At 45.5% G+C, this 22,242-nt stretch overlaps 7 protein-coding genes across 7 annotated transcripts; 2 read left to right on the top strand and 5 right to left on the bottom strand.

Annotated features, from left to right (window-relative positions):
• Positions 1 to 128: 128 nt before the first annotated feature.
• Positions 129 to 2,472, bottom strand: BJ212DRAFT_1570962 (cytochrome P450). The gene is made up of 13 exons (XM_041342058.1): positions 2,262 to 2,472; positions 2,103 to 2,199; positions 1,911 to 2,047; positions 1,726 to 1,851; positions 1,423 to 1,672; positions 1,248 to 1,373; positions 1,095 to 1,197; positions 953 to 1,039; positions 863 to 897; positions 765 to 811; positions 592 to 714; positions 511 to 540; positions 129 to 456 (listed from the first exon to the last, which is right to left on the bottom strand). Exons 1-13 carry the CDS (start codon positions 2,444 to 2,446, stop codon positions 273 to 275), a joined length of 1,530 nt encoding a protein of 509 aa, XP_041187079.1. The 5' UTR covers positions 2,447 to 2,472; the 3' UTR covers positions 129 to 272.
• Positions 2,473 to 3,653: 1,181 nt separating this feature from the next.
• BJ212DRAFT_1304218 (isoprenoid synthase domain-containing protein) lies at positions 3,654 to 4,776 on the top strand (the record flags this gene model as incomplete). The annotated part of the gene is made up of 4 exons (XM_041333564.1): positions 3,654 to 3,698; positions 3,754 to 4,239; positions 4,296 to 4,447; positions 4,503 to 4,776. 4 exons carry the CDS (start codon positions 3,654 to 3,656, stop codon positions 4,774 to 4,776), a joined length of 957 nt encoding a protein of 318 aa, XP_041187078.1.
• An 849-nt stretch (positions 4,777 to 5,625) lies between these two features.
• Positions 5,626 to 6,594, bottom strand: BJ212DRAFT_1393201 (EAP30/Vps36 family-domain-containing protein). Its single transcript, XM_041337094.1, has one exon. It carries the CDS (start codon positions 6,583 to 6,585, stop codon positions 5,839 to 5,841), a length of 747 nt encoding a protein of 248 aa, XP_041187077.1. The 5' UTR covers positions 6,586 to 6,594; the 3' UTR covers positions 5,626 to 5,838.
• Positions 6,595 to 9,398: 2,804 nt separating this feature from the next.
• BJ212DRAFT_1241964 (uncharacterized protein) lies at positions 9,399 to 9,812 on the top strand (the record flags this gene model as incomplete). The annotated part of the gene is made up of 2 exons (XM_041329603.1): positions 9,399 to 9,675; positions 9,724 to 9,812. Coding segments are annotated over 2 exons (366 nt in total), but the record flags the coding sequence as incomplete, so codon positions are not given.
• Positions 9,813 to 14,746: 4,934 nt separating this feature from the next.
• On the bottom strand, positions 14,747 to 16,058 carry BJ212DRAFT_1486592 (uncharacterized protein; the record flags this gene model as incomplete). Its single annotated transcript, XM_041341136.1, has 6 exons — positions 14,747 to 15,094; positions 15,144 to 15,434; positions 15,484 to 15,567; positions 15,618 to 15,737; positions 15,786 to 15,884; positions 15,939 to 16,058. 6 exons carry the CDS (start codon positions 16,056 to 16,058, stop codon positions 14,747 to 14,749), a joined length of 1,062 nt encoding a protein of 353 aa, XP_041187075.1.
• Positions 16,059 to 17,453: 1,395 nt separating this feature from the next.
• BJ212DRAFT_1284122 (uncharacterized protein) lies at positions 17,454 to 17,636 on the bottom strand (the record flags this gene model as incomplete). Its single annotated transcript, XM_041331796.1, has 1 exon — positions 17,454 to 17,636. A coding segment is annotated over one exon (183 nt), but the record flags the coding sequence as incomplete, so codon positions are not given.
• Positions 17,637 to 18,382: 746 nt separating this feature from the next.
• On the bottom strand, positions 18,383 to 19,154 carry BJ212DRAFT_1449704 (uncharacterized protein; the record flags this gene model as incomplete). Its single annotated transcript, XM_041338738.1, has 3 exons — positions 18,383 to 18,559; positions 18,621 to 18,967; positions 19,088 to 19,154. 3 exons carry the CDS (start codon positions 19,152 to 19,154, stop codon positions 18,383 to 18,385), a joined length of 591 nt encoding a protein of 196 aa, XP_041187073.1.
• Between the last annotated feature and the right edge of the window lie 3,088 nt (positions 19,155 to 22,242).

Below are 22,242 nucleotides of genomic sequence, written 5' to 3'. Positions count from 1 at the left end.
TAAGTTCTCATCAACTTGATCGATACATTTCTGGGACGGTCAAAGATCCAAGGCGGTTTACCATCGGTTTTGTAAGACGGTCTGAAAATTGACATTGTGAGACAGTTGATGAATGTCTATTTTCTTTGGTGTAGTATAAGTTCTCAGGTGGGCCGTCTGCGGCGGGAATCACGATAAAATATCAATGCACGACCTAAGTATACACGGCAAATATTGCGAAGTGATAGTGCTAGAGGGATAACTAGCGACGAACCAATCAATACATTAAGGTCTCATGCAATATCTTGCATCATACGCTTGAGCTCCATTTCGGGAAGCCTTGTTTTGAACTCGATAGTGCACGGCCGGGCATTTTCCAACACCCCGCTCATGAACCCCATGTCATCCAGTGGCTTTGTAGAATCCAGAACCAGATGGAAAGCCCAAAGAATCAGGAGCGAGTTGATGAATACTGATCTGTGCCACTCGAAATGAGTTTATAAGATCGTGTTCGTGGAAGGAGATCTTTACCTATTCGCAAGGTGCTGACCTGGGCATACGCTTGAAACTCGGAAAGTCAAAGGGGGAATGCCAGAATGGACACTTGCTTACCGCCGACCAAACCCGAAGACAAAAAATTTGAGATCGTCCCTCAGGGCACCTTGGTCATTAATCCAGCGCTGAGGCTTGAACGCATGAGGCTCGGGGAAGACGTCTGGGTCTCGAGAGATGGACCTAAAACGGTAAGCGTCGGGTCCTTTGTATCTTGAAGGCTAATGGCTTACCAATGATGGCCGAATACCGTAGTTCCAGCTGGGATACAATAGTTCTCCTGAAGGGCCAAATCATCATTCGCGCGATAACTTGTTCCAAAAGTACTTGCCCAAACCACCTCCTTGGTCGTTCGGTGAGCTAACCCTATAGCGTAGACATTGTAAACTTCAAATACAAGACCAACAGTGAAGAAACTTGCCGCTGGGAACCAAAGGTCTCCATCTCAAAGCCTCGGAGATGAAGGAGTGAAGATGAGGAAGAGCTTGTTCATCAGAAAAGGTCGGTGCTTTTGTGGAGCCATCCTTTAAGACCCGATAAAGCTGGAGAAGGTAATTAGCTACCTCGTCGCCTTCCTATGACCGCATCAAGCTCGGCCTGGACCTTGGCTTGTTCCTCGGGGAAACATGCGGCTGCCATGAGCACGGTGCATATCGCGGCAGTAGTCTGACACTCGCTTGTAATCACATATCTTCGGGAAAAAAAGGACAACTTACCGTATCAGATCCTGCTGCGAATAAGGAGCCAGCAAGAAAAGCCATCTCCATCACTGTCAAGCCATGGGCATGGACGTTTTCTAGCATATATTTCCCGAACGAAGGGCCGATATCCACGGCGCTCTGCTGTGAAACAATTCAGGCGTCGTGTGAAGATAGGCAAGGAAATACATACAATTTGCAGTTTCACACGGTTCAACTCATCGGTGTAGAGTTGCTTGCACCTCTCATGCTGCTGTTTTAATTCCTGGCCATACCAAGGAAGGTATTTGAGCCAAGGAATCGAGTCTACCAGGTAAGCACCAGGGCGCAAGGCTGTACGAAGTCTCTGGATGTGCTGCAGGGCCTCTATGACTTCGGGATCGGTCGCAGATGTAGGCGTGGTCTTCCCATATGCAACTTTCATAATTGTTGCAGCAGAGTAACTACAAAAATACCCTTCAGTAATATCATAACACCAAACTAGACCAACACCCACGTTGCCGCATGGTTCTGGAAATTAGATGAATCTTCAAGAATGTCGAGGACCATCTTCTTCGCGTGTAACACCTGCAGGGGCTGATATTCCTCGGCTGCTTTAGGCTGGAAATGTGTATGAAGTGCTCTGCGTCACGTAGCAAGTAAGAATTTAGGGCTATCTCTGAACTGTTGCGTACAACGAACCTACGCATCCGACGCCACCTTTCCCCGGCAGGGGTTAAGGCAATAGCCAGTCCACCGTTGAGCATTTCCCCGGCGGCAATGAGGTGAGGACGATCAGCTAACAATCCACCTTGTTTCTCCATGATATCCACCACGGCCTGCTGGCACATGATGGTGAACCATGATACGATAACTCAGCTTGGGAGGACTGACCTTGTGACGGCCGATGACGATAACTTTCTCAGTTCCTGCGCGAATGGTGACCAGAGGACCATACTCGTCGATCCATCCTGCTACAGTGAGAAATGGACTGAGCAAAAATGGACACGATCAACACTAGTTCAAGAGCACAAGTCACGTGTAAAACTTTACTTGCGATGGGGTAAGAAGTGTCCCCTTATTCTCCAAGTGGGAGGGGAAGGCGGGAGAGGGAGGCCACTTTCTGATGTAGGAAGGTGAGCGCGAGCAATCACCGCTAATACTGCCCCGAGACAAACTGCAGCACCGAGGACGAGCTGTGCATTGTCAGAAAGACGTATGTCAGGCAACTGTGGCATGACTGATGGGAGGATCAGAGAACTGGGCTAGTGGTGCTCTATATATGATCATTAGTTAATAAATAGTATACTCTATGTATATTATATTACTAGTACTACTAGTTTGAGGGACAAATGTGGACAAAACCTCGGGCTTGCTTTGGAAATCAGAGATCGATCAGATGGTGGTTCAGATCTGGTGAAAATTTGAAATTGAAGTATGACATAAGATTATCAGGTCCGCAGGTGCCTCTAATTATAGAGGCGATGGGTTACTGGATCGTATCAAATGATACACCTACTAGTGTGGCATAAATTATATAGTAAAGAATAATTGAATAAAATAAACATTATTACTTGAGCCGATGCGGTAGAGCTTCAACTTATCTAATATCAACCTTTTATCTGCCCTCTTGTTCCCGCCACTAGTTTCCCTCACGACTCGGATCGGAGGTTAGTAACGTTAGCCTTGCATCTTACACAACACAGGTCCTAGCTTCATCAAATGATTCGACTCAGCTTCATGAATCATTTCAGACTGTTGCACACGCTAGTAATTTCATCATTCCCAACATCCAGACCACATACATTTGGCGACTAGCCTTTGTTCGAGCGATAGATCGTTAAGCGTCGCTGCCACCCATGTTATGTACTTAACTAAAGTCCGGCGGTTCCAACAAATATTTATGATATACAAGCTGCGGCGATCACAACTAGTACCTCGTTGTGCACATACTTAGCGCTGGCTCTTGTGGGCTACGCAACTTCAAGTTGAAGCTCCTGAAGAATCAAGATCATCTTTCGCCTTTGATATCAGGCTACTTGGCCGATACTTGATCTAATAAAAGGCTGCGGTAAGTAGTCTGATCAGTTTGGCAGCCACTTTTCCGCCACTGAAATTTTTGGCCAACACGCAGTGCATGTGAAGTGGCGACACGAACTCTTGCATTTACATAAGATATCGGAACCTCATGCTGCGAGGCCCTGACTGGACCACCACTTGATTGCCGATGCTGAGCGCTGATACAGGGCTTATTATATCCTTCTCCCTTCGCAATTGTAGCTCCATCGGCTTCTCAAGTGGTGGCACCAATTTGTTGCCGAAATAGAAATATCTCAGAGCAAGCTGCACATTTCGTTATGAGTGTTTATAAGTACTGGAGTATAAGTATCAGGGCCCTACATGAAACTTCTAACCATCTCCCTCACAAATTTCTTGTCCACTAGAATGCCGACAAAAGACAATCTACCCACATGTACTGTCGACAACGATGTACGGGCATTTATTTTACTGTGCTTCTACATTCCGAGTTTAATTTCGAATATAGGTTATTGCAAACATCCGTCAGACCATCGTCAAATTTCTTCAGCGTTGCGGCCTGCAATATACCCCCGTCATGATCGACCAAACATTGCACACAAAATGCTGCCAGGAGGCCATCAATCGTGGCTTTCCGATGTCTGACGGAGATTATTCCATCCGCCCGTACATGCACATTGGCGTGGCCATGTCCACCATCGCTTATGGCCACCTAACTGACTGTACAACTAAGATGTGGATCTGCCTCTTTACTGCCGTCGGTATCTGTATCGATGACACTCTGAACAGAGGACAAAAGATGGATGATGTGTACCGTTTCAATGAGCGGTTTTCAAATTGCCAGGCACAGGGCGATCCAGTCCTGAATGCCTGGGATGTGCTTTTGCGGGAGGCCCCCCGCCACTACTCCCCACTAGTGTCGAACTTGATCATCACGTCTGCACTCGACTTCGTTTCTGGGCTCCTGCTCGAATACGAGACCAAAGATATGGGGGTATGCTCCAGAACCACGAGATTGAGGCTCGAATCTCTAACCCTTCTCGTTTATAGGTCTCGAAGGAGGCTCCCTTGTATCCCGAGTATTCTAGGCTTCTATCGGGCTTGGCACATGGTTTTGGGTTTTTTGTCTTCCCCTCCACAGTCCCGCTTCAGGAATATATTCAGTGTATGCCGGACCTAATGTTTTTCCTAAACCACACGAAGTAAGCGCATTCATGATTTTATATGAAACTTCCTATTAATTGTGACTTGATTCAGCGACATAATATCATACTACAAAGAGGAAATTGAAGGCGACACTACAAACTACCTGTCACTCGTGGCAGCCTCTCGCGGTTCCACCAAACAGGATGCTCTTTATGAAGTCATCTCGAAAACCGTGCAGGCCCATCACAATATCCTCAAATGCCTAGAACCGCATCCTGAGGCCTATGAGGCCTATGCCAAATGCTGCCATGGATATATTAATTTCCATACTGCGTTGAGAAGGTACAAGCTGAAGGATATTTTGTCCGAGGGGTCCAGTCTGTAAGGTTATGTTAATTTGCACCGAGTCAAATTATTGCAATGATAGTGCAATGTGTAAATGAAGATGAGGATGGCCCTCTAGAAGTAATACCTCGATGGCTCAATGCAAGGTCTACAGTAGTAAATACTCGAAACACAATAAAACACGAAGACGTCTTTTCTGATTTGCTGACACCGGAGATGATATCGAGATCAGTCCAGGAGCTGTTGCTTTCATATTAGCAAGGGTAAGTGCATCGGTACAGGCTGAGTTAGTTCTAATCTCGAGGTCACCATAGTAGGGTCTGCCCCAGTATCCCTGATGTCTGCATTATATATCATAGCCAAGGTAAGTTATGTACGAGCAGCAAGATATTCGTTGCTCAGAAGAGTCCCACCAAATCCCATATACGCTGAACAACACCACATAATCAGAGTTGCAGGAGAGTCAGTACCCATGGATGGTGATGGAAAACGAAAACGCTATGTGAGAAAGCTTCGGAATCAGTCACAAAGCCACTCGGAACTCAAGCTGACGAAACATTGAGCGCAGCATGTCATTGCGAAGAATATGACATATATGCTCCCTGTCTTGTCTTCGTTTCGACTGTTATATAGTTGTGAGAACCAAGTAGGGTAGAGTAGTATGGAGGGAAAGAGGGTACGAAAAGGTGAGTGAGCATGGGTATTGTATTCGACAGACTAACGAAAGTCGTATAGCAGTTTTGACACATTCGGAAGCGGCGAACTGATAATGAGGTGACAGTGACGAGAACAGGGAGCTGAGGGTCGGCAATGACGAGGCGCTGAAATGGAGACGAGGTCTGTGCTGACTGGGATTGGCGGTGCGCTGATGGTCACCCAACACTATGCGAAACACTTCAAAGTCATGAGTGGGTGTTTCTACACCGTCGTAGATACTCCGCGTCCCACGGATGGAAATGTAGGAGGCGGTAGTACGGATGTTGGCAGTTAAGCCTGAGAGTTTACCCGACTCAATTGCAATTGGACTTCCTGTCCCCTCAGGTCCATCTAAGTGTCAATGTTAACTAGATAATCATAGCACACACCTTGATGAGTAACAGAATTACTCGTCCCAACGCATGGCAGACGGAACCCAATAGGCTCGCCCGTAGTGCTCATCTTGAGAATCGAGCCAGCAAAGGCCGTCTCGAAGAAGCATATTCTCCAAAGCAGCTCGAGCACGTTCTCTTGTCCATCCTCGACGGTTCTCCAGGGTTGCTTCAACAATCCGCCCACCTTCTACTTGTGCTTCCGCAAGAATTACAGCCTGATCCGCATCTAGTTCCTTGACCACGCTTCTTACCATCTTCTTTCCGCCACCAACGTCAAGCACCTCGTATCCAGCGCCGAGTGGTTGGAGTGTCTTGATGCTTCTTGTGACATCTTCCTCTGTAACGACACCACTCTCGACGCCACGCAACTTGCTGACCATACGTACAAGCTCCCCCATTTCTATCACTCCTCCATTCCTCTCCCTCGTGCTCACGCACACGTCTACTATCTGAACTCCCAGCTCATACTGCCAATCACCCATCCCAAGCATTTCTGCCCACCAGCCGCCCTTCCTTGGTCCAGCGAGGGGGTCTACGCCGATTGACGAGCACATTTGCTGAAATGCATGGCGGAACGCTGGATCCCTACGAATCGAATCTCTGTGTGTCGTTGCGAAGTGTGAAAGGGCAGTTCGGAATTGCGTTAGTTGCGACTGTAGATTATCGACCTGGGTCTTCGAGAGCTCTGAAGATAGTTCTGCAAAGCGCTGTGATAGTTGTTCTTTGTCAAAAGCAGCGAGACCGACGCCGCGATGCATGTTCAGTTGGTTACTTCACTATGAAAGTTGACCTCCTTCAGTCCGTCCCATGGGGCCAAGAATGTCCTCATGATTACATGATGACGGAAATTCCCGCTACGGCAGTAGTGGGTTTTTCCGTACCATGGCCGTTTGGTACACTGCAAACTGCCGCAAACCTTTGATCTATGTTTCTGTATCCGAGGTTCGGACAAGGCCAAGACAATATTATAAATATTTTCATTGGCACTAGTGCTGCCGTGGTCCAGTCCCGAACCGTGGTTCGAACCTGACCATTGGTCAGGTTCGTCCTTGGTTCGGTCCATGGTCCAGCATTTTACACGGACCGAACCGGAACGAGGTTCGTGGTCCGCTAACTCCTGTGCGGTTCATCTATAGGTTCGGACCTTCCCGAACCGTTCCGAACCCGGAACCGAATCTTCCTTGCAACGCCTTCAAGGCTCAAGCACACGTTTATGGTCATTTTGACTTCTCGATCCTCAAGATTTGCCATGGTCACTTTGACCTTTGGCATTCTCAAGACTTTTTTTGACTTATCCTGTCTGGAGGTTTGCATCCTGCACACCCTGCTGTCTGATAAAGCCTACCTGTCCAATCAAGCTCGAGGTACCACTTTTCCATCAAATCAAGCACAATAAACTGATTGATATGATATATTGATATATTTTTTTAGGTTCTGTCAATGCATACTACAAGTTAGTAGGAGATTGGGTATTCACATATAAAGGGAGCAAGGTGAGTGATATATTTTGACTACTGGTACAATGTCTGAACCTGAAGCACAGTGTGCCCTCAATCCAGGTGGGTCTCTAAAGGATGCCAAAGACATTGTTTTTTACAATGATCGTGATGATGCTGTCCCCATTTCCACTCCATCCTCTGCCCAGCCCCCCACAGATGCCTTCTCTGTGCTACTGCAGACTGGATGCAAACCAGTGCCACTTACTGCAGGTGCTCAACGCTCCATTCGCACCTCTAAACCTTCTGCGCGCCTTCATGATTCTGACAATGTTTGTTCTTCAACAAGCTGCAAGCATGCATTATCTAGTGCAACCAAGCAACTAGTTAGGAAGAAGGTTGTGTTACAGCTCTCTGCTCCATTATCGGACGATGAAGACTCTCATGTGGCTGGTGCCGACACAGATATTGATACTGACCATGGTGCTGGTCAATCGGATGAGGCCGAGGACAAAGATGTACCAGCACCTGAGGACGAACCTGAGGATGAACCTGAAGATCTTCAAGACACCACCATCCAAGCCACTTTATCAAAGAGTGAGTGCACCACTGATATTCAAACAATCTTCACTCGTGACGACAAACATTGGGTCTGCAAACCTTGCAGGGATGCTGGTGAACTTGAAAGCAAGTACACGTTTTGCGGAGGTATCTCTACACTATGCATGCACATTTGTCAGTATGTTTACGTCTTCTTTCTCTTGAATGATCACTAATATTATATATCTATCAGTAATAAAGCCCATTTTCAACTTTACAAGTCACGCTGCAAAGCCACAAACATCACCATGCACCCTCGAGCAGTTCCAACTGGTGAGGTTCAATCCCTGTGAGTTACATTTGCTGTATTGTAGTGTGTTGTACTGATTCATAGATAGTTCAAGGCAATTCACCCTCGATGGCAGCCTTGCCCCAAAAGCGCCCATGTTTACCAAGGCAGGGCTTCTGGAGTATATCATGGAGCTGATTGTGACTGAGGACAAGGCATTTTGACAAACCAGCCTTCTGCAACTTGCTTCATTATGTCCGCCCCACCCTTGCTGAAAGTGACGTGCCACACTGCATGAAACTTACGGAGACTGTTAAGGCCTGCACAGTGCAGGTGGTCAATGTCATTCATGAGTGTCTTGCAAAGGTAGACAGTCAAGTCTCAATGACTTTTGATTCATGGACATCAATCATTGGCAACTCTTTCTTCTCCATCACAGGCCACTATATCTGGAGCCTGGATGATAAACCCCAGCAATGGGAGTTATGCCGTGAGCAACTCAGTTTTGTGCACATCCAGGGCAATCATAGTGGTCAGAATATGGCTTGCTTGATTGTTGATACCATTGACAAATATGAACTATGAAATAAGGTAAAGTTTAGTCTACTACTTTGCTGTGCTGAATCTAATCAGTGTGTTGTAGGTTGGATGGATGACCTCTGACAATGCCACCAATAATGATACCGCCATGAAAGCAGTTGGACAAGAAATTGATCCTGAGGGTACGCGGTGGGCACCTGATGCATGCCGCATCAGGTGCCAAGAACATATACTTAATCTCGCAGCATGCCACTTCATTGACACTGTTGCCCCCACACCTCAAGCTGCTCTCATGAAGAAAATTCGACAAGTGCTTGATAATGGCAATGATGCTGACCTCAACACATTAAATAAACAGCTTTCTTCCTTGGACATCAGTAACAACAACAACAACAACACCTTATTTGATACCGGTGATTCACTTGGCAAAGCTCTTGCCCTCATTGAGCAGGTACGTGCTATATTTGTTAGACTATTCTTTTGCTGATCAAGATCCTCAGATCCAAAAGTCCCCTCAAGCTCAAGCGTTTTTCTGCAAGGCTTGCAAAGAGGAAAACGTACCTGAACTTGAGCTCTTGCAATGGATCCGGACTCGCTGGGCATCACTATATAAATGCCTGGACCACATGTTGATCTTGCATCCAGTGAGTTTTTTTTTCTTTCAATGTTTAAAAGTGGCCTGATTTTAATTAAATAGGCCGTAAACCATTTCACCAACCTTGCTGACAAAAGCAATGAAGTGCCAACTCTTCACAACAAGACTTACGACAACTTCAAGCTCGATCAAAGTGATTGGAGACACCTTGGGCTTATTCACCAAGTCCTCAAGGAACCAGCTATGGCTCAGCAATCGTTCTCGTCAGCAAAACATCTGACCGCATGGAAAACAATCCCTACACTAGAGTGCCTCACTGTTCGATGGAGATCCATGGCAGATGACCTGCAATATCTTCTGATTGCTGATGTGATTGAGGCTGGACTCAAGAATGTTGACAAATACTTCAAGAAAACAAGTCAATCGGACGTGTATTTTATTTGTCTTGGTGAGTACTATCAATTTTAAAACTCATTCTTATCTAATATAATTTAAGTTCTTGATCCAAACTATAAGCTCACATACGTTGAAGGCTGGTGGGATTTTGAAGATGTTGCAGATGGCAGAGCTTGTCTGGAGGCCGTGGTGAGTACTTGTCTATGTTGTTTTTCCCCCTCTCATCTTATTTTTTTTTGTAGTTCGATGACTATTATACACCACCAAGTTGAACACCTACTACCAAAGAGCAATCTGCTCCACTGGTGAGAGCTGCCAGTGTACACAAGAACTATGGCGATGATTGGATGCATGAGGCTATTAGGATGCATAAGACATCAGACCACCTTACTCACAATCCTCATCAAGAGCTCAACATGTACTTGTCTTCACCACTAGAGGAGACTGATGACATTGTGGCCTGGTGGGGGGTAAGTTTTCTTTTTGACTTGTTTTTTTGCTACTAAATCTACTTAATAGCTTCACTCACTGCAATACCCTACACTTGTGCGCATTGTGCGAGACTATCTACCCATTCAAGGCAGCTCCATTCCTTCTGAACAAGCATTCTCAAGCAGAGGAATCACTTTGACTATCTGATGCAATGCACTCATGACTGACACATTCACTGCACTACAACTACTGAAGGGAGCATATAGGAATGGGCACCTTTCTGCAGAAGTAGAGGCTGAGGGACATGTGGCTTCATTGGACATGTAACTACGAGTACAAATATCTTGCCTATGTTTTTTTTCCTGGCTGTAATTTTTTCGCATTCAGTTTGTGTTCAGACTGAGAAAAAACTGAACCTGACCACTGTGAACCATTCGCAAAGGTTCAGTCTAAGGTTCATTGAAATACCTAGAACTGAACCTTGGTCTGGTTCTTGGTTCTCATCCAACCACCTCTGAACCAAATGGAGCCAGACTGTGGCAGCACTAATTGGCACACCCAGACAATAAAGCTTGCCACTACAAACTGAATTGAGACTACAAATAACACTAACATATTTGGGAAAGAAACCTTTTGGTTTGATTGACCAAAACACATCTTCAAGTCCTGACAAGAACTGAAAGGCAAGTATGAGTGGAGATTCCCAAAGTCTAGGAGCAAGATGACGCAGCTAGTGCATGCTTGCTCCCAAAGGATAGTTGGTGAGAAGAAAACTCACAGTCTAACACACAGGTGGCATCACACATAGGGATCCGCATGGGTAAACCTGCGGGTGTCCTGAGGTCAACCTGTACCCATACCCGTGCACACAGGTATGGGTATGGGTATGGGTACATACCCATGGCGGGTGTACCCATAGGTGTGCAAGCACTAACAATGCCACCAGGGCCATCCAGGTCACCATCTACTGCCCCCATCCAATCTTAACAGCCACCAGTGCTTAGTGCACATGCCCAGCACACATCAGTGAATGCTGACATAGCTCAAACATATGTGAAAGACACCAGAAAGTGCCAGAAGAGCAGAAGGAGTGAAAGGAGGGACAGGATGGGCAGAACAAGACTGATGAGATGGGGAGAATGAGACCATGAGAATGAGACCGCTGAAATGGGGAGAATGAGACTGACGAGATGGGGAGAGCGAGACCACAAGAATGAGACCGCAGAAATGGGGAGAACAAGACTGATGAGACGGGGAGAGTTAGACCACAAGTATGAGACTGACGAGATGGGGAGAATGAGACTGCTGAAATGGGGAGAACAAGACGATGAGAATGAGACTGCTGAAATGGGGAGAGTGAGACTGTGAGAATGAGACTGCAAGATGGGGAGAGCAAGACCAAGGGAGAACAAGACAGATGAGACAGGGAGAAAGGTAGTTAGCAGTATAAAGACACACAGTACATGCACCTTGGAGAGCAGGAAACAATAGAATTAGTAGGTGGTACAATTGGTGCAGAAACAGTACTTGAACAAACATCGAAATAATTACTATATATGGAAGTGACAGGTATGCAGCAGGTCACAGGTCTCAAAATCCAGACCCGTACCCACCAATACCCGCACCTGTGACCTGCCACAGATTACCTGTACCCATGCAGATGCCTAATCACATAGTGTGTGAATGGTGCCAGGATGAGTGTATCCTGTAGGTAAGGGGCCATGATAATGGTGTGTTGTTGAAGGTACCTTAAAAAGGAGTCTCCAGTCCAGTGACCCATGGACTTCACAGTTTCAAAAGAGACTCCTTGTAACAGGTATTCTAAAGTACCCCTGATATGGATGCCATGACCCTTCAGTGGTGTGATTCCTAGCCTGGCTGAGGCTCATTTGATGTAGCACATGAACTCTGAATGGGTCAGAGGGTGAAGGCCTGTATTGTGATGCCAACTGAAGAGAGCTGCTTGTGGGGGAGGATAATTGATGTTCAGATGGTTCTGAAGCACATGTTGTGGGTCCACGTCACCCATTTGTGGTGAAAAATATAAATCCTCCCCAGAGGAGGACATTTTGGAGTGTGGCAAGTGAAACACAGTAACTTTTAATCCATGTTGATTGTTAAGAACCATGTTGCTCAAGGGGGAGAGACTGATTCAGAGGGGCTTGGCCTCAGCTTGTACGCTGTGCCCCTTACCCAAGTATGTGCCCTTCATTTCATATGAGGTCTGATGATGGTCTGATGAAGTCTGGAGGACTTCCGGAGGAGCGCGGTGTAGGGAATGAGATTCCTCTAGGCATATATCGCCCATATTATGACTCATGACAATTGGTACAGCACATGACTCACTAGCTATGACTTTCCCGTGAAACATGCCAGAGGCACGACACTTTCCTGCATTATGCGACACATTCCTGCGCACACGCTTAGCACACTCTTCCCGCACTTTGTCGCGCAGCATCCCAGAGCGTCCATCCATTGTCCAACCAGTTCCCTAGTGAGTCCTTCCTTGTTTATTCTCATTATCAGACCATATTCAGTACTTGTATGGCATTATTTCATCATGGACCCTTTATTTACATCATTTACATACTTAGAGCGCTCCCTGTTCGCTTCTGAGCCCTGGGAGCACGCCTAGGCACAGCTTACTGGTTGCCTAGGAAGTTTTCATAAAACCTACCACCACAGAATACAACAACCACCATCATGTCTAGTAGTGTCTAGCAGTCAGAATCGATCATCTTCAGCCAGTATGCATCAGTCATCGCCCTAGTCCTCAGTCCAAGTCCATTATCACCATCAGTCACTATTCAGCAGTCTCAGCAACAGTCCATTATCACCAGTCATCATTCACCAGTCTTTACATGTTTGCACACCACATGCGCTCTATTCCCATGCTTCACGCACCTACGCGCTCGACATTCCCACGCACTTCACCAGAGTTAACCTAGCATCACCCAGTGGATCTTGCTTTCTTTGCTTCCCTTAAGGGTCGAACATATTGCCTGGCACACTTCGACCAACATCTAGAGAGTCAGTAGCCTTCCTCTCACCACCAGAGTGAGAGTCCCTCTTTCTTTCTTTAGCTCTGCAGCCTAGCAGAGTTGTTGAACCTTCAGCGGGAAATGTCCGGAGGAGTGCAGGAGAGTTCCCACTGCAAGGTAATACTTCTACAGGAAACAGGGTGGACAGGATAGGGTTGTATGGATCAGGCTAGTAGTGAGGATCCGGAGATCCAGAGCTCAGGGGTAAATCCAGAGTGTAGTCGATCCTGCTGAGGTGTGGAGTACACAGCGGAAGGGGATCTGGGAATGAGTCGGATATGGGGTCTGGACGTAGGCTCAGAAGGCATGGGAATATGATGGAACGTGGGTCTGGATTGTGGGATATGACATTGATCCTCGGTGTATCTAACATCCGAGACTTTCAGATGAAGCAAGGGATCAAAGGCATTCAAGGAATGGACTGTTGTCTTGCCTAAGCAAGTGAGGGTGAAGAATGATGTTACTAGACAAGCATACACTGCTGCTTCCAGTGGATCTGTGAGATTCAGTGTGGAATGCAGAGTTAGGAGAACACCAATGGTGTGTTAAGGTCATACTCAAAGGATAACTGGATCCGAAGGGCTTCGGCCTCAGCTCATGTGCTGTGCCCCTTACCTGAGTATTGCCCCTTATTTCAGGAAGGCAAGACTAATACATCCAGAAGGTCGGACGAGTAGCATAATGGATCCGGATGACTTCCAGATGAGGGATAAGTATCGTAGGGCTAATCTGGATGAGTCCAGACTAGAAACTAATGGTAATGGACTGTCGGAGACAGAGGCGGATATGGATAGTCTATAGGAATCAATCCTAAGTCTCAGAGGGTGATGAGAGTAGAGGTACTCAAGTCCAGAGGACAGGAATGAGTAGAACTAAGATGATATTCAAACTGAGGTACTACAGAAAGTTACAGGAGGTTATATACTATAGGTATCTCATGGAATGATCAATCAGCAGAGTCCAAGGCTATGTATGAAGCATGTGGATAGTCTATTGGTAAGTAGAAACGGATCACAAATCATGAAATGGAAATGAAACATAGGTAGCGGATAAGGGAGCAGGACAGATATACAGATAACCAAAATACCGGAGTTAGGGGGTTACCAAAAGGAGATGAGCGCTGGTTGTGGATTCGGATGAGTTGTGGACTGGACCGGACAAGTGGACAGGTTGAATGATGAGATGTTGGAGGGAGATAAGATGTGGATAGGATCAAAGATAAGATGTGGATCTGAGATGAGATAAGGGTCAGATCTGAGATCCAGATATGCGGATATGATAAACCTCCTGTAAATCTCTGTAACACCTCAGTTTGAATATCATCTTAGTTCTACTCATTTCTGTCCTCTGGACTTGAGTATCTCTACTCTCATTACCCTCCAAGACTTAGGATTGATTCCTATAGTCTATCTGTATCCACCTCTGTCTTTGACAGTCCATTACCATTAGCTTCTAGTCTGGACTCATCCATATTAGCCCTATGATACTTATCCTGCATCTGGAAGTCATCTGGATCTGCTATGCTACTTGTCTGACCTTCTGGACACGTTAGTCTTGCCCTTCTGAAATAAGGGGCAATACTCAGGTAAGGGGCACAGTGCACAAGCTGAGGCCAAAGCCCTTAGGATCTGTTAGCCCTTGAGTATGACCTTAACAGGTGGTTTCTTCATCCTGATTCTTGTGAAATTGATCTTCCTCTCCATTGTCCATCATGTGCTCTCCCCCTCCAAGGTCACCATCATCACTAGCATCATTTCTCACTCCAGGTTCTCCTTTGGGACATTGGTCATTTGTATAGTCCATGTCATCTTTGGCATGATTTGTGTGCTGCTTGTCATTCTTGTCTGCTTCCATGCCTGCTTCACAATTGAGTGCCATTGCAATTTTAGTGTGGAGGTCTCCATGAAGAGAAGGAATGAGTGAGTTTGAGTAAAGGTCCTTGAGTGAGATAGCTTTGTAGTCACTGACTCCAATAAGGAAGATTTGCAAGCAGCACTGCTAGACTTGTGTTATATACTTGATAACTTGTGTTAGAATTAAAACATACTAAAAATGTGTATCTGTTCCAATGACAAGCTTCCACCTCAATTATACTGTGAGCAAGTGATTTAGCTAGGTCCATGATGCTCATGTGCTTGATGATCGATGTGACCAACTTAAAGATGGTCAATGTCATGATGGCCCACATGGACCAATGAAATAAAAACCTTGGCTTGAGATTGCCACAGATAGAAGAGAGCAATTCACTGACCATCTTCAAGAGCTGTGCCAAAAGCTCGACATCTTGAATTAGTGCAGTTGGTAATTTGAATACCTCATGATGATTCTTGGTAAAATTCTGTTGCAAAGTCAATTCCTGTACATGCAAGAGGCAGTGTAAAAGGTACCATGATGTTTGTGTGCATGTCAGTGACATAAGTGGTAATGTTTGGTGACAGGAGACATGCTGTCAAGCAGCTCTGAAGCACAGACTGCATTTTATCTGGTCAGCATGGTGCCCTCTGAGAAGGCAAATAATGACCTTGAAATCCTTGGAATCAATTAGTTCTTTCAACTCAAGGAGAGTGGTTTTTTCTTGATCTTTGTTCCTCTTATATAAGGTGGCTTTCAGGTCAATGAGCATGTGAAAGATGCTTCTGGCCTAAAGGGTGTCAATGAAAGTGCACAATCATGATCTCAAAATACTAACATCAATGAATTTGTGTAAAACCTCCTGTGGGCAACCAGTCTCCTCAGTGACTTGGTTTACATACACCTTGAGTTTTTTTGTCTGTGAAGGTGATAGCAACTGAGTCATGTCAAAGCCATCATCAGAGTCTGTTCTCTGGCAGTGCACACTAACCATGATAAGCTCATCAAGAGACACTTCGGATAGAGTTTGCAAAATGACACTACTGCTGGGCCCATCAACAACAGTGTGAGAGGCTGAGTGGCTGCTCCCTGGTTGAACTGATGGGATCATTCCCAGAGGTGAATGCTCTTGCTGGATACAGCTTGAGGTCCTGCTTCCAGGCAGCCTAGGTGCATCAGAACCAGAAGGCCATTGAAAAGATGCAGAAAGATTTCTCCCTCAAAGCCCCCCAGCAGTAGCTGGTGTCAACAGCCCACTCATTAATCCAGGCCCTCTGGGCTGTGAACTGCCTGTCTCGTTATTAGAATTTCCAGACCTCATAGGAAACCATTGGAGCAACATTGTCAAGCAGGAAATTGGTTGAGTGAGGGTGACTGAAGGAATTTGAGCAGTCACTTAGCATGTGTCACTGAGATTTTCCATTCCAAGTGTGTCATAAGTTTTGTTAGGTTGCATACAAATATCTGAGTTATGGTTGAACACTCAAACCAGGGAGAAAATAACTTAAACAATACAAAATATGCATATGTGGCATAATAGTGCAGTACAACATGAGGGGGAAGTAGATAATATGACATTACTTGGCACTGGGGGGATACAGGACTCTGGGAGAGGGTGAAGAGCATCCTCCCAGATATTGATCCTCCTGTGAGGATTAAGTTCTTGACATCTCTGTCATCACTGGGGATTCTTGACATCTCTCCTATCATGGGAGGTTCTTGATATCTCTCCTGTTACCATCTGCATGTTCATGTTCATGTTTCCTGAGGATGCATAAAATAGTCTGAGAAATACTGCAGGTGCTGTGCCTGTGACTGCATGTGAGCATAGATGGCCTACACATGAGCCTGAGCCATTCAAGCTTGCTGTTGGTGGTTCAGGTATATCTGTGCATGTGCAGTGCAAGACTGCAAACCTGGTAGAGAGGTGTGAGGTTGGTGTGTTGCCAAGGAGGTTGTGAGCTGAGGAATGCGACTGTGTGAGTAGGGCGCATAAGGGATGCCACATGTGCTTCTTGAGGACCTGTGTTGGGATATGATATTAACAGCAGAAAAGGAGCCTGATGATAATGTGGGGCTTGCAGTGAAGGTCCCATTGGCAGTGGCAGAGGGTAATACAAGGCTTGCAGTGGGGACAGCATGAATTAGTGGGATGAGACCATTGGACCCTGCTGAGTGGGTGAAGACATGTGTCTTGAGGTCCAAGCAATAGGCTGCCTAACATCTGATGATGTCATCTTCCTTCTGCCTCGTGTACTGGCACTGCTTGCATTCTTTCTTGGCTTGGCAGCTGCCTTTTTTGTGGGAGTACAATTAAAGGCAGGAAGTGGTGCAGTTGTATTGTGGACACCTTCCTCCACAGCAGTTACACCTTCTTGAGGCCTGGGGTATTACCTAATGTCTTCACTGCTTTCTTGTCTTCTATCTGCTGTATAACTAAAGTCCAAACCTCAGCCAGATTGGTGACCCTCAATGGTAACTCATGAAGTGCCTCAGGTATGATCAGTCAGATATGATCACAGTTGTGAATCAAGTAGGTATTGAGGAAAAAGTGCAGAGTGGGCTGATGGCCAACAACAGGCTTTGTTTGAGTGGTTTGGATCTGTTCTTGATGTACATGTTGCTGGCACATGTCTATGCACTTGGAATTGATGTAGTTGTGTTGAAGATTGATGGTACAAATGATATTCTGTAATGCAGTGATCTTCAACAGACAACTCTGAGTTTCAGGACATATCACTTACTGCCACCATTGAAACTATTTCATCTTTCATAAGGTTGAGACATGGTAGAAAGATTGAAGGATGTAATGTAGGTCTGAATAAAAAGACTTGCAGTATGACATGATCCATAGTTTTATGGATGTCATGTGATATGAGGATCTCACAGATACGTCCAATAGACATCTGCACACACATCAATAATTGATTATGGAGAGGCTCAAAATCATTTACCTGTCCATCTGCAGGTTGTCAGAAAATGACATGACCATTCAAGTCCACTTGTTCTCCCTTGCTCATCACAAGTGATTTGCCATGGTAGTAGGAAATACCAGATTGAGGGGTCTTGAGGATTTTTGCACAATGAGTATCCTTCCATTGTACTCCATCTATTAGTTGCACTTTTCCACTTGTGCCAATGACAGTATCAGGACTTCTGGTGCCTCTGTATACTTGAGTAAAAGCACAACAATATGCTGCCTAACTCGCCATGTAGTGGAGGCTCACACAAGATACTTGATATACCAAGAAGGTGGGCCTGTTCTGGGTGTTCATTGAGATAATATAGCACCTGCTCTCCTCTGTGAACCCATTTCTTGACATTGTGATCAAACCAATATTCACCAGCAGTGATGTGTTTCACAATGTCTTGGTATGCAAAAAGTTAACAAGTATCCCTGCTGGGTGCATGTTGATTACTGTAGATTCATGGCAATCAGAAAATGTGATTAAATGATTCATATCTCTTGGTGGAGAATATGATTGCAGGTCTGAAATGATATATGAATACTGGAAGATGAATTAAGTGAAACTTGGGCTTGCTGATGAGAATGCTCAGAGCACATTGTGCTGTGATATTAAGAAAGTCCTTGATCATTTGGGATAACTTTGCCTATTTAAAGAAGATCAATCAGTCCATAACACCTTTCAACACTTCAGTAGTGTGAACTAACAAGGTATTCTTCAGTATCTGGTATTGTCGTGTGCCAAACAAGTGTGACAAGTTCTCTGATAATGGACCATCCATTGACAACTGTCTGAGGGATGAGGTCATACACCAGGAAGGGCATAACTTGGGCCAGGCTCTTGAAATATTTGCTTATTAAACTGCCTTTATAGTGACATATATAGTCAGCATTCAGAGAGGGTACATTCAGTCCATTTTTGTTGACAGACTCGAGGCAGCTCTGAAAGATGTGCAGGAGCTTTGATTTCTTCAGGAGAAATATGCTCTGACCCCAAAAGTACTTCACCACACCCAACAATATTGTATGGAGGGATTTGGTGTAGAGACCATGTCCTCTACAGCCATATAATAGGCATATTTTCGCATTTTGGCCTCTGCGCTGATGCCCCCAATAAGTGTGATACATGCGCAGTATTTGCAACAATGCATGCTTTGGACGCACTATGAATGCACTTTCGTGCACTTTTGCATCCTCATTGCCAACTGTCTGCATGTCCTGTCCTTGTCCTCCAAGGTCCATTGGTGCATGTTCTATCTATTTTTACTAATTTTTACTTCAAACACATATCACAGAGTTACATATGGTATGCAATTACTCTTTGCCTCACTATTTTTACTTAAGTTACATCACTTATGATATTTACCACTACCTATTCACTTCTGAAGCCTGGGAATGTGCTTATGAGGCATTACATGCCTCTGGGTAAATTTTAGTTACTTACTTCCCTTCCACTGGTATCCTGAGAGCAGCAGCAGATAGTTGAATTGACTACCATCTTTGTCAATTTTCGCACTTGAGTTCAGAAAGGGATCATCTCATCCCCATCATCTCCCACCAATCCAAGAAAAAGATCAGTATTACTCGCCTTGAGGTCTAGAGCCTAGCCATGAAGCACACATTTCACATGTTGAGTGCACATTTTCACGTACCTATCACATCCAGCACGCTTTGGCATCTATTGTCACATTCCATACTCTTGCACTCCACCAGGCCCTCTGTTGAGAGCTAGTTCTTGGCATTTCCCCTCAATTCTTTAGAGGAATCCTTTCTCAGTGGCAATCCCCTTGGGTCAAGTTTGACTCACATCCAGAGGAGCTCTGAAGAGTCCTTATCTTTAGTTTCCCCCCCCCATCCAAATTCCTCGCCTTCATTGGTTGGCATATCCAAGTGCATGTTGATCCCTGTGGGACAACATTGTGAGTGTGACACAAATGACATCAATCAAGCTTACCATTCATCCCAAGCAGTGGATTCATTGCATCATTGAGTGTGGCACCTCACAATAATTCCTCAAACTCCTTTTCAAGCACTGCTGTGATTTTGCTTTTGGCTGTTGCTAGTAAGCCCAACCCTTGTTTACAATGTTTCTTTCCAAGTTCTATGAGAGACTTGAGGATGGATGCTGAGGTACTGTCACAAACACCTGTGGAAGAAACAGCATTCTTGTCATATGCCATTCCGGACTCTCAACTCTAAATCTGCTTCTCTGGATATCCGGATCCGAGATCTGGATCTCAAATGATCTGATCTATCTTTATCTTCCTTCTGGAATCCAAACCCTATATCAGCACCCAACCCCATTTAGACTTCCCCTGTCTCTGGACTCCAGTTAACCATGTTTTCCTTCTGATTATTGATCCATTACATACATTTCATTTCCAGTGTTCATTATTTGTGATCTGTCCTACTTACTAATAGACTTTGCATATGCTTCATACATAGCCTTTATGTTTGCTGACTGATTCCTATATGATACCTACAGTATATAAACCTCCTGTAACTCTCAGAAATACTCCAGTTTGAATATCATCTTAGTTCCTGCTCATTCCTGTGTCCTCCGGACTCAAGATAAGTCTCTTGTCATATTCCGAGTCTTAGGATTGCATCCTAGACTATATTTCTGACTCTACCTTAAGGGTAGTCCATCCTCTGTTAGTTTCTAGTCTGGACTTCATCCAGATTAGTCTTATCTGCTTGCCTAGGTAATATCCAGACGTCTGTCGGATTTATCTCACGTTTCAGATCTGGATGTCCGTTATCCGCCCTAGTCAAATCCTGGAAACTCCAGACGACTGTTCTAGCCCCCGGAAATTAAGGGCACATACTCGGGAAAGGGGCACAGTGTATGAGCTGAGGCCAAGCCCTTGTGATCCAACCCCCTTGAGCATGTAACCTTAACAGAATCCCTCCACTTCTGCTTCATTTATTTGATGGTACTTGTAATAACAATATTTCCAAAGCCATAGACCTCCCTGTCTGATTTCCGTCCAATGTAGTTACCTCTGATACGTTTATGTTACCCCTTTGGATTCGTCTTGTTTTATCATTCTTGGATATAGCTGGCTCACCTGACACAATCTGTTGATTGACTGGGCTTTGGGCAGCATTGAATTCTGGATGACTCCTCATGGAATGCCATAGACCCCTCCGATGTCACTTCTGCCTCTGGAACCCCTTCCTCCGGCAGAAATCCCTCCTCCAACTATACCAGAACCTTCTGCTGATAAATCTGGTCTGCATATTTCCCTCATTAATGCAGTTGCCTTTTGCTGGGCCTGCAAGATGGAAGGATCCAAGCAGTTCAGCATCTATCTCTGCCCCTCCAGACTGGATCTCTGGTCCACTTCACTCTCATCTGAAGCCCCTAACCTTTCCAGAATACCTCTGGAATATCAGGAGTTTGCGGATGTCTTTGATAAGGGCACAGCTAGTCAACTTCCTCCTCATTGTCCATATGATCTAAAGATTGATTTGGAGGAAGGAGCTAATCCACCCATCTGTTAAGAACCATGCTCAAAGAAGAGAGAGACTGACTCAGAGGGGCTTGGCCTCAGCTTGTACGCTGTGCCCCTTACCCAAGTATGTGCCCTTCATTTCAGAGGAAGTCCAATGATGGTCTGATGAAGTCCAGAGGACTTCCAGAGGCTGGCTACTCTGGTGGAGAGTGCTAGAGGACTTCTGGAGGAGCGTGGGAGAGTTCCAGAGGAATGCAGGAAGTGCTCAGGAGAGTTCCCACTGCAAGGTAATACTTTTACCAGAAACAGGATGGAAGGATAGGATGTCTGGAGGTCTGGAAGTATGGAGGACCAGAGGACAGGGGGACTGAAGGCCCAGAGGACAGGATGTCTGAGGGTTAGGAGGGCAGAACGTCTGAAGGACAGGACGCCTGGAGGTGCACAGGACAGGATGTCCGGAGGTACAGAAGACAGGAGGTCTGGAGGTACAGAAGACAGGAGGTCCGGAGGTCCAGAAGGAATAGGGGCTACATTGGACTTTGTCCAATGTAGAAGCAAACAGAGGTAGACTACCCTAAGGTAGAGTCAGAGGGACAGGAAGTGGACCTAAGTCCAGAAAGAGGGTAAGTGCTGGAAAGGCAAGACTCTAGCCTAGGGAAGCAATCCCTGGACTTGGGACAGAGACATAGGGGACAAATCCAAAGGTCTGGAATTCCAGCCTAGGGAATCCTTCCCTAGGCCTTATGGAAAAGGACAAGACTCAGATGGACTGAAGTCCAGAAGATACAGTGGCTCAAAAAACTGTCCACATGTTTTGACATTTTTCACTATCTATGATATTGTGTGAGAACAAACAAATGCCTCAGGAACAT

Source organism: Suillus subaureus (genome assembly GCF_016647635.1).
Source record: "Suillus subaureus strain MN1 chromosome Unknown BJ212scaffold_56, whole genome shotgun sequence".
In the NCBI taxonomy this organism is placed as follows: domain Eukaryota; kingdom Fungi; phylum Basidiomycota; class Agaricomycetes; order Boletales; family Suillaceae; genus Suillus; species Suillus subaureus.
Note: the sequence above shows the minus strand (reverse complement) of the source record. Positions and strands in the feature narration are given on the sequence as shown.

What these genes read in the sequence shown, in the direction of transcription:
- BJ212DRAFT_1393201 (XM_041337094.1), bottom strand. Translation starts at nt 6,585, where the DNA reads ATGCATCGCGGCGTCGGTCTCGCTGCTTTTGACAAAGAACAACTATCA.
- BJ212DRAFT_1570962 (XM_041342058.1), bottom strand. Translation starts at nt 2,446, where the DNA reads ATGCCACAGTTGCCTGACATACGTCTTTCTGACAATGCACAGCTCGTC. An exon ending in ACCGTGTGAAACTGCAAATT is followed by an intron (nt 1,374 to 1,422) that starts GTATGTATTTCC and finishes ATTGTTTCACAG; the next exon opens with CAGAGCGCCGTGGATATCGG. An exon ending in GTCTTCGGGTTTGGTCGGCG is followed by an intron (nt 541 to 591) that starts GTAAGCAAGTGT and finishes CCGAGTTTCAAG; the next exon opens with CGTATGCCCAGGTCAGCACC.